General features: G+C 48.7%; 1 protein-coding gene and 1 long non-coding RNA gene across 2 annotated transcripts; one reads left to right on the top strand and one right to left on the bottom strand.

Annotated features, from left to right (window-relative positions):
- Window positions 1-3,166: 3,166 nt before the first annotated feature.
- LOC100539160 (thymosin beta-12) lies at window positions 3,167-5,477 on the top strand. Its single transcript, XM_010719094.3, has 3 exons — window positions 3,167-3,434; window positions 4,325-4,432; window positions 5,283-5,477. Exons 2-3 carry the CDS (start codon window positions 4,333-4,335, stop codon window positions 5,318-5,320), a joined length of 138 nt encoding a protein of 45 aa, XP_010717396.1. The 5' UTR covers window positions 3,167-3,434; window positions 4,325-4,332; the 3' UTR covers window positions 5,321-5,477.
- On the bottom strand, window positions 3,443-9,646 carry LOC104913285. The gene is made up of 4 exons (XR_004161431.1): window positions 7,550-9,646; window positions 6,411-6,568; window positions 4,670-4,737; window positions 3,443-4,383 (listed from the first exon to the last, which is right to left on the bottom strand). It is a non-coding gene; the product is annotated as an uncharacterized LOC104913285 (long non-coding RNA).
- Between the last annotated feature and the right edge of the window lie 931 nt (window positions 9,647-10,577).

Raw genomic sequence — 10,577 nt, 5'->3', positions numbered from 1 at the left:
GCTGCAGAAGGAAAGTAGTCTAATATTTTTCCTTTACATCTTAGAGAAGAAAGAGAGTGTTTACGTAGCATGCTGCAGCATTCATTTGAGCAGGCAACTGATAACAAATGTGGAACTTATTGATTACCACTTTCTTAGGTAATTGTTGGACTTGAGCACAAATTGTACTCTCTATGTGTATGGCTTACAAACCAGCTCATAAAATTGGAGAATGATTTTTGGAAAAGTTGGTGTATGAATCCCTTCACGTAGAAATACGACTTTTTATTCTGGAAATTCCTTGCAGAGATAAGATAGAAGAGATAGCAGGCTGCCTGCTGCTCTGCTTCGGTAGCCTTCCTTCCTTAGGCAGCTTAAAAAACGTGAGAGTTTATCTTCTTTTCCACAAAACATAATGCATACTTCAGCTCCGAGGTCCCAATCTATTAGAACGGAAAGGATTTTGCAGCATGGTGGTAGGCATCCCTCACAGCCTCAGCCACAGCCGTGTGTCCCTGAAGTCAGGGCATTATGCCATCGTATCTCCCCCAGCACACAGCGTAACACTGATGGAAATGGCAGACTCACCTGCTGTCTGTTTTTCCTCTGGACAAAAATGAAAATCTAAATGCTGAACTTGTAGATCTCTGGATTTTATTACCTTCTCTTTAATTGCCTGGCTTATCAGTTTGGTAGTCCAGCTGCAGATGAAGTGCCACAATTCAGCCAGAACAATTGAATTCAATCCTTTTGTTTAAGGTAAAAAGAGTGAGGAGGTTGACAACGGATTGTTGGATTCAAGAGGCTGTTGAATTCCAGAGCAGTCAGCTGCACTGAGAGGGGCCACCTCTGAGCACACTCCCAGTGCTCACCCATGACTTCTTTCTCTGCCCTACTCTTTCCCTCTGCATATGAGAGATGCTACTGTTCTTAATGTTTAGAGACAGAAATAGATATATATTAAAAAAAAAAAGTAAATAGCGTAAATCATGCTAACCTAGCATTTCTAGAGCAGTATTCATCACCATTTGCCCTATAGCATACTGTTGTGACTAGTATGTCACATGCTTCTTTCCCCACCCTTTCTCTGGGAGAGAATCACATGCATGGACATTTTGTATTAATCTTTTCCCTTTAATAATGCACACATATGTCACCACATTTTGCTAGAGAAGGCAATACCAAAGCCAATTATGTAGAGCTGGAAGACACAGTTTTGGGTCAGCTTTTCAGAAAGCTCTGTTCCACAAATCTCCATCTGGCCAAACCTTTAAAAACTCACCCCCATAGTGAATTTTGGAAGTCAAAAAAAGAGGGAGAGAGGAAATTTCCACTCCCGCTAGCTTATGTTTTCTCTCCATTTTTTTTTCTGCTGCAATAAGACTCCTAGCACAGACTAACTCCAGAGCTATTTGGAAAACATGAGGTTGGAAAATATAGCCAGAGCAGAAGGACTGTCCACGTCTAGCCCGTCTTCTCCTCCCATCTGCAGCCACCCTTAAGGCCCAACATTCTAGAGGAGGAAAACCGAACACCTTAGGTAACAATCAAACAAACTGGAGGACAAGAACCAATTGTTTACACACCAGCAATGCAGGATTAGAAGAGACACTCTGCCAAAGAGACATCGCTGCCTTCCCTCCACCCCCAGGATTCATTGTCTTAGCCTGGGAACCTGTCTCTGTTCCCAAACATGGTTATTTTTTTGGCAGCAAGATAGAGCAAACAGCACAAAGGGAACTGAGAAAATCCTTCCAGTAAAGCTGTAGTCTCCTTTCTGTTCCCCTAAGGACAGAACCCTCTAAGTGTAGCTTACAGCACATCCCGTCCTGCCACCTTGCTGGAAGGTGTTTGATTCCAAAAGGAATTGGGGTGCTCGCAGAACCCAGCCCCGCAATTTCGACCTCAAAAAAATCAATCTCCTACCTTTACCACCAAAAATACCACAACGTTTTGCAAATGAAATCACTGTTCAATTTGAGTGGGTGTGTTATTTCAAGACAGTTGTGTCAGCTTATTGGCTCAGCTACAGACTCCGATCTGCACAACGTCTGTTCCCCGACGCATTCGGATGCTTTGTCCCTCTTGGTCCCACATACAAACAGATACAATCCGATTCTCAGTGTTGCATCCAAGAGAAAGGAGCCCCTTCTCCCTCCAATTTCCCACCTCATCTCCGTGCAGCTCAGCATCTCCGCAACTCCTCTTGAGCCAGAGATGAGCACTGCATCCCCAAACTGTGTACAGTGCAGACACAGAGACGACTGAGCCAGGCTGCACCACTTAGCAGAACTTTGATCATAATGAGTGCGGCCACATTGCTGCCCCTTAGGTGCAGACAGAGCACAGACAGGTTTGCATGGTGCTGAGCTCATCGGGACCCAGACCATCCCTGTGGAGTTCAAGCTGAGCCGTGCTGTGCAGATGTTCTCATGTGAAGGTGCTCTGCTCTCCTTCGCCTTGTTCCTTATTTTAATTTAAGTACGCATTGGAGGAAGAGGTCCTTAAGTCGTGTTCTCAGTGCACACAGATCAGACCCCAAAGCACTCTTCTTAAGCCTCCAGAAAGTCCCACATCACCTTCAGGATCTCTCCATGAACTACATTTGTCTGCCCAAAGATCTCACAGCTGCCCAGCGGCTCTTGGAGCTCATCTCAGCTCCCTTTAAAGTCAGTAGAGGAACCAAGGAACTCCAGGAAACTGTTAATGTATCCCAGGTTGGACACCTGGGAAAGGCAGCCCCAGTACATGGTTAAGCATGGCCGCCTTGTTCAGTTTCCCACAAAGTGTCCCAGCAAAACACAGCCGAGGGCTCCTAGCCATTACAAAGGGTTTTTAAAATCACATCACTCAGCACCCAGATCGTGATTTCCTTCTGTCAGCAGGACATGCAAACACGGCTTCTCACAAAGCCCAGCAGGGACTGCCTTGCAGTGGGAGGCACCTCCACGAGGATTTGTAGCTGCCAAATCTGAGAACAAAGGGGAGATTCTTTGTTCCTCCTTCCAGGACACGCGCCTGGCCACTAGCTGATGGATGAGCCTCGGGTGGCAGCAGTGCCGCCGTCACTGTGCACAGAGCCATCTCCAGGGGGAGGATATTCCCCTGAACTCATCACCCACAACCTAGCACCAGCCCTTAGGTGAACTCCAAACCTCAGCATTACAGAAGAAGGGCAGGAAACTCAAACACCATCATCTTGGAAAGGGAAGAGAGAAAAAAATCAAGATATATTTTGGTAGTTTCTGTGTTGGTTTCTTCATTTCCCCCTCTCGTGCATTTTCTGCAGAGGCAATTTGTCCTTTCCCTAAATGCTGAGCAATCTCAGCACAGAACTAATCAATATTAATGGCGATGGGACCGGGGGTGGGAGGAGAGGAGGGATTAACGTGACCTTTTTAAACACGCGCTGCCTCAGACGGTCACCGAGCAGCTGAGGAGAAAGCAGCCAGACGGTAATGCCATGTGCTTTCAGTAGCTTTGCTTTGGCTTTTTTTGATGTTTTGTTTTTTTTTTTTCCTTGTGAATATTTACTTCTGTTGTCTCAGAGCAGATAGGAATAGAATCAGGTTGCCTTAAGGAAGGAAGAGGTATACGCCTGCCAGCAGCCCGCAGGCCGATCCATCCTTGGTAGAACCTCTGCTGAGCTCAGCAGAACAATGCATGGGATGGATTTTAGCTTGAATTCCTATTAAAAATGGGAACTCGATGAGGGATGGTTTGCCAGTGCAGCGTTTAATGCTGGTGTGCTTTGTGAATATCTGTTATAATGGGGTCCAATCGAATGCACCGACTCAAATATTGAGTGCGAGAGCAAACAAAGGACCCTGCGAAGCAGCCCTCCTATTGTCGGGCACAAATGCACACAGCAGCTAATCCCCCTTGCTGCGGGACCGACTTAGGGCAGTGTACTCAGAATTATAGAAAAAGCCTATTAATGAAAACAAAACCGTTATTGAAACTATTTGTGCATGTCGGATTTGTGGCTTACTGCAGAATTTCTGGGTATCAGCATTCCTCAAAGAAGCAGTTCAGGTCAGGAGGTACTGTGGGTTATTCTCTGAATGCATTGTCTGTATTTAGTTTTGTTTCTGTGTTCAAAATATGACTTTTAGAAACTGATGCTGAGAAATCTATATTAAATTCTACTCACGTCTTTCCTCTTCTGCTCTGAGAGCACCAAGCTTTGGGGAGCGGTCCCAGATTGAGGCGTGAGATCTGTGTTTGTTTTTGAATAAACACTTTTACCGCATTTCTTCACTTTTGCAGCAGACTTTGCCTTGCAGATGGCCAATAGCACAGCACGAGCTAACAGAGCCGGGTGTGCTTTCCCTTTCTTTGTCAGGACCCACCATGTCTGACAAACCAGATTTCGCAGAAATCGAAACATTTGATAAGACCAAGCTGAAAAAGACAGAAACAAGAGAGAAAAATCCATTGCCCACCAAAGAAAGTAAGTGCTTGTGGGGCTGTTTGAACCGAGAGCAGCAAAAACATCAGCCTGTATTGCAGCTAACGTGCAAAATGAATAGTGATCAAACTCATCCCTGATTTAAAGGGGGACAATACCAAGACTTGTGCTAAACGTTGAGTTTCCAAAGGTAGGAGCAGCTAAAACCAATTGTGCTTTTTGTATGGAAGTAATCTGATGGTAACATACCCTGCTAAAAGCAAAGGTAATAGGACATACCTGCACAGATGCTCAGGAGGGGAGGCAGCGTCCCAGGAGGGGCCTGGCCCTGGTTTGGCACATCAGAGCTGGGGAATAAAGCAGAGCAGGAGCCCATCACTGCCTGCATCGAACAGGAAACCTCCCTGAGCACAGGGCTCCAGTCCCAAGTTTTTGTCTTCCCCAATGCCTGTGCTGTAACAGATGCTGACTGCATTTCCCATTCAGTTTTGGGTGTGAAAATGGCACTTCCCTGCTCTTGGAGCAGGCTTTGGGAGCAGCCTCTCTCAGAAGAGCACCACTAGCCACAAAGGGAGCCATTAAATTAATATTCTATCAGATGGTTTCTACTTAGGGTGTGCCAGTGCTGGCAGCCACAGGGACACATTGCTCCCCCAACAGGAAACCCATTCTGCCCTGGTTTGTTGTCCCTGCTGGTGTTCTGTCTGTCCTACAAGAGGAAGATGCAACATCACAAACTGCACGTCAGTAGCAAGGCAAAGGAATATGTCAGAATTTTGGGGCAGGCAAATCCAGTGGGGATTTGCCACCCCTCAGGCACAGAGACCTGTTTTGCCCTCAACTCTTGCAGTGCTGATTGACAATGGTTTTGTTCTCTGTGTTTTTCTGGCAGCTATTGAACAAGAAAAGCAAAGTGAGAACGCATCCTGAGCGTCAGAGAGATGCTGTGACTGCTGCTTCTTCAGTGGGGTTTGGGCTTCTGTGCCAGATTTTGTTCTGTTTTGTTTCCCCTCCCTTCCACGTTCCCCCCAGTGCTCATTATCCATTTCATTTATTTCCATTTAGCAAACACTCCTTTCATGTTCCCAGGAAGAAGTTTGTTTTGTATTTGTTGCTCTGTATTCTTAAAATGGAAATTCAAAGTTCTGTACCACACCCATCACTTGCAAAAAACAAAAAAACAAAAAACCAACAACCACCAACTGCATAAAAATGTTTTCCTAAACCTCACAATGAACAAGTTTCTTCCATCCAGCTGTGTTTGAGACTTTACAAACAGGAGTTGCTGTGTAAATCCAACAACAAAGGTAGCTGTGACTGCAGGCAGCAGCTCTGCTCCGCCTGCACAGGGGATGTGCTGAGCCAAAGCTGTGATGGCATCTGCCTTCATCTGACCACACCAAACGCAAGAGGGCATTTCAGGGAAGCTCCAGGGAGCAAATCTTACATTCTGACAGGTCTGACCTTTGGAGAAGGGCGTGAATAAGATGGGAAGGTGTTAGCTTGTTTCAGTCCTATCAAATAGCAGGTTGGAGGTATCCAAGACAAAGTGATGGTTGGGTTGAGGAAGGATTCCTATTAGGAGCTCAGGTGGGAATGGCCGCAGCTGTCTCACTGGTGTTCTGCCCTTGTTAGCCTATCAAGATCCAATCAGCCTTGGTACAGCCCTTTGCCTACCTGATACCAAGCAACATGGGAATGCTGGAAGGTCTCTGGGGCAATAAAGAAAAGAAATTCATTATAAAACTATTACTGCATCGATTTTCTGGGATGTGAGACACCTTTGGCAGCAAACAGGCATGCAACAAAGCCTCTGAGCAGACAAGGTATCCTTAAATCTTCAGTACTAATGATGCAGAAACACCCTCTCTGGGCTGGGGAGAGCTCAACAGAAATCTGCTCCAGTCCCACTCTGTTCTCAGTTATGTGCTATCGTGCTAGCTCTGGAATTAGTCTGCAGTCATATTAGGGGGATACATGATGAATTACTGCTGCCACCAGGGCTGCAGCCTGGTCCTACCTGCACAAGGAAAGGGGATAACTGAGTGTGTATCCCCTCAGCAGGGACACTGTGCTTGTGGCTGAGGGAAGTGAAGCTGGCCTACAGGCTCCAGGGAACAGGAACGAATGGTTGACGTGGAAGGCTCTCGTTACTCAGGAGTTGTTTGACAGCTGGCACTGAAAGTAAATCACAAGATCTGTAAATAAACAGAAAGAGCATAGCCACAAAATGGGCAACTTTCCCTAGCAACAGAAGGTAAATGGTGACCAAGAGACCAAGGGGAACGCGTTATGTGCAGGGCTGGTAACTTCAGAGCTTCATTCACCTCTGTGTTACCCAAAGGGCTAACACTGCAACTTGGGTTGCTACTTATCAGTTCAAATCCACTGCTGCTATTTTCTTATTTTGAGGCTCTCCTTCCCTTGACACCTCACTTAAATGGGGGGAAGAAGGGTGGAGGGTGGTGAGCTTCCACCCAAGGGCTGGGGGGTTGGCCCTGGCCAAATATCTGTTGTGATGGCACCCCGGTGGTGGAGACAGCATTCAGAACTGGTACGGAGAGAACAGCCCCTGCTGGCAGCCCGCACTGCTAAGAGCATTCAGGCAGATTAACCACTGCTTTCCTGCTCAATAGCTTTGGCAACCAGCACGCACCACAACCACACTCAGCATGTGAGCCCAAAGACTAAACTTGTTTCATTTTCTTGTGCCAGAAGACAGCATTCTGCTCCACATGACAATCTCCCTTGTTCCCTGCCAGCACGGAGCATCTGCCAACTCGCTCAGCACAATAAGTGATAAATCACCCAAAACTCTGCGTGCAGTGGAGCCGATGGGAAGCACCCACACCCCCCAGATCCCAAAGTCTGTGCTGTGCTCTCAGGCAGCAGGAAGGGAAACAAGGTCTGGCCAAAGCAAGAAAACAATATAGATATTCTCCTCTTTGCTTGCCCAGAAGCCAAGGATTAGCAGTGCTGCTCTGAGGACAGAGGCAAAAGGCCAAAGCAGCCCACAGCACCAGAGGCACCAGGTTTGTCCCAGCTGTTGCTGCCCCAGGCTCACACTGCTCCCATGAGACCTCTTCCCACTGAGTTATTTGTCCTTAGTGCCCAGTACCCTACGCTCAAAGTCTTAGCACTTTTATCTGTGTGACTTACCCATCTAGGAAGGCTTTGGAGCCAAGGACAGCATCAGCCCAGTTCCCCAGCTCTGGGCTGCAAAGCTTTTCAAGTTACAGCAGAGCTCAAAGCAGCTGCACACCACAAAAGGCTCTGCAAGGATCGAGGCCACAGCTCCCCAGCGCAGATATTGCAGGCTGGCATATTTGGAGGCTGCTTCTTCCACCATCAGCAGCTCAGAGAGGCTTCAACTTGAAGGCACGCAGTCACAGGACCCCAGTTTGAGAAGTGTCCTCCCCTACTACAGTGTGAAGTCACTGCATCAGGAGATTAAGATTCAAAAAGAGGAGGGCCAGGTCTGGCTCTCTGTTATCACAATCAAACAGCATTACAGCCTTTATCTGCAGGGCAGGCTGAGGGCGCAGACCAGGAAGTTGCTAATTACCTGAGGCCAAGACAGAGTGAATGCTGATCATTCCAGCCACTCTGCTGGGGAAGTGTTTCCTGCCAACCACACCAAGCACCTCAGGTGCCCCTAGGAAACATCTTAAACTGCTCTGAACCCCCATCCACAGGTAGGCTCGCTGACAGCATCCACTCTTAGTGCCCGGATCTTCTCTAGCTTTCTGCAGGCACAAGCTGACCTGGGCCACCTCTCCCACAAATCTTGCCCACCTCCAGGTGGGGAAACTGAAAGGTTGGGGCTAATTAGCTGAAGAGCAACAGGCCTTTGCTGTTTGGATGCTTTACATAATGAGACACTACCTTAGGGATCCTCCAAAGGAAAAAAAACCTTCGGTGCTAATCTCATCACAGAAAAAAAAAAATCATATAACGACAAACACCAGCATTCTTGGCATTGCCATAGAGCCAGCCTTGTCCCCTTGTGAGTCACTGCATATTGATCTGCACAGCCACAGCGAGCCCTGGCTGAGCAGAGGAGATCTGCATTCCTCTTGTTACTATACAGAAGATACTTGATTAAACAAGGCTCGTTAGGCAGGTGTTTGATTACAGGGAAAGGAAGGGAGGATAAATCCTGAACCTATTGAGTTTCAGTTTAAGCTCAGCTACAAACCATAGGGGAATCCTGATGACTCCACTCCCAAGATACATTTTTTTTCCCCCAAATTATTTTTTAATGTGGTGGCTGAGGTGTCTGACAGCATAATGCTCACACCAGACTAGAGGAGCTGGAGCTTTGGGAAAATATTCCATTGTGCCTCTGCTACATGTATAGGATCTTGACCTGACAGAGATCTCTCCTGCTACTGGAGGAAGAGGGGAAAGGAAATCAGGGGATGTGTAAGGCAGTGAGCACAGTGACACGATGTCAGCAGGGTCTAAACAGCAGCTGCATGGGAAGAAAGATGGAAGGGAGCTGAAAGCACAGCCGAGGAGGTGCCCAGTGTGGCCAAAACCCAAGTCAGAAGCAGCATGGGCAGCTCTCCTGCCTCTGTCCAGCTCACTCATTGTCTTCCCAAAACCACAGGATGAAAACCATGGCCCCTAGAAAGCACTGACCTGGCAGTGCCAAGCTGGAGCCTCCTCCGCAGCAGGAAGGGAGCAGAGCTGCTGCCTTCTCCTCAGCCAGGCACGGGCAGCCACAGTCCCACAGTGTGCTGCACATCCTGCACCCAGCGCTGGGTATGGAGGAGCAGATGTTCTTGTGCAGGTGCGTTATCCTCATCCAACCCCATGCCTCTCAAGCTGGCAGCGGGCTGAGCTTTGCCTCCCACTGCAGCTCTGTGCCAGGCCAGGCATCTCCACACACTGCTGTCATTTCAGGACAGACCATTCAGGAAGGAGCAGTTGCTGGGGGTGGTTTGTGTACATCTTGCATACCGTGCTGACAACAACTCTTGAAAGCTCCTATGATAAACTGCAAATGTTCCGATGCTGCATGTTTTCTGCAAGGCCCTCCACAATTCATTCAGTTGATGGAGAAGTGTGTGTGGATGGGGTCCGGCAGCAGGCACCAAACAGAATGAAAGAGGATTTCAGAACAAACCAACCACCTCAGGTATCTGAAGCCAACTGCACAAATTCAGAGGCTGATGCTGTGAAAATGTTTGCATTTGGCAAAGCTGCAGCAAGCAGGGCGGGAGGGAGGGATGTGTGACTCCAAGTGGGTGTTTTCAAACAGCATTTTGTTTGGGGAAAATAATCCCTCTTGGTCTGCTTTGTTTTCTCATGGTGCTGGAAACAATTCTCCTCCTCAGTGGAAAGAAATGGGTTTTTCTGTTGCTGTGTCCCTGACTGGGAGCCAGCAAAGGTTATGTGACCAGCCCTCCTGCCTTGCTAGTACTGGAGAGGTCACCTCCAAGAGTTAGAGAAACACAAGATGAGCCCCATATCGTGTATTTGGTTTAGCAATAAGAAAACAGGTACACATGAACCCCACCCCCCACCCCCCGGGTGCCCTGGGGCAGCAGCATTGCTCTGGGGACTCCTCTGCGGGGAGAAGGATCCACCACAGCTCTGACTGCTGCCACAGCGACAGCACAGCCTGCACTCCGCTCCTCCTGCTTTACCCGTGCCCTGTGCAGCCTCCTGTCGCAGCACCAGCCGGGCAACCCGAGCCCTCAGCTCCCACCTGCACAGCCCTCAGCAGGCAGAGGTGCATGGTGAGGACAGGTGTTGGGGGGATGGAGGCGTGGAGCTGCTTTAGTAGCAGCTGCCATTCTTCCACGTGTGCACACGTGCCCAGGAACGACGAAAGCTTTGGCAGCATCAGTCCAGGGGGAGATGGTACCGTCCCGTGCAGGGAAAGCCGCAGTCGCCATTTTATGTCAGTGGCGCACAAGCAGGAAGGAAATAGAAGAGCTTAACCTAAAATAGCCCTCGGTGTGCAGAATGAGCCGAAAAATCTGAACCCCAGAGCCACGCTCGGACAGCAGGGCGGCTGTTTGTAACACGGGGTGAGCACACAGAGCGGCAACACCCGTCTATGACTTCGGCCCCTGCTGCAGAGCGTGCCCTGCGGCGGACCCGTGGGAAAGGCCGTTTACTGAGCTCCGAGTTCAGCGCCCGGTGCTGCCCGCTCTGCCGGCTGCACACAGCGGGC

The sequence above is a fragment of the Meleagris gallopavo genome, chromosome 15 (genome assembly GCF_000146605.3).
Source record: "Meleagris gallopavo isolate NT-WF06-2002-E0010 breed Aviagen turkey brand Nicholas breeding stock chromosome 15, Turkey_5.1, whole genome shotgun sequence".
NCBI lineage: Eukaryota > Metazoa > Chordata > Aves > Galliformes > Phasianidae > Meleagris > Meleagris gallopavo.
The sequence above is the reverse complement of the archived record's forward strand: the minus strand, read 5'-3'. Positions and strand labels throughout refer to the sequence as shown.

Coding starts and splice junctions, on each gene's coding strand:
- LOC100539160 (XM_010719094.3), top strand. CDS start 4,333: ATGTCTGACAAACCAGATTTCGCAGAAATCGAAACATTTGATAAGACC. Junction 4,433..5,282: donor TCCATTGCCCACCAAAGAAA/GTAAGTGCTTGT, acceptor TTTTTCTGGCAG/CTATTGAACAAGAAAAGCAA.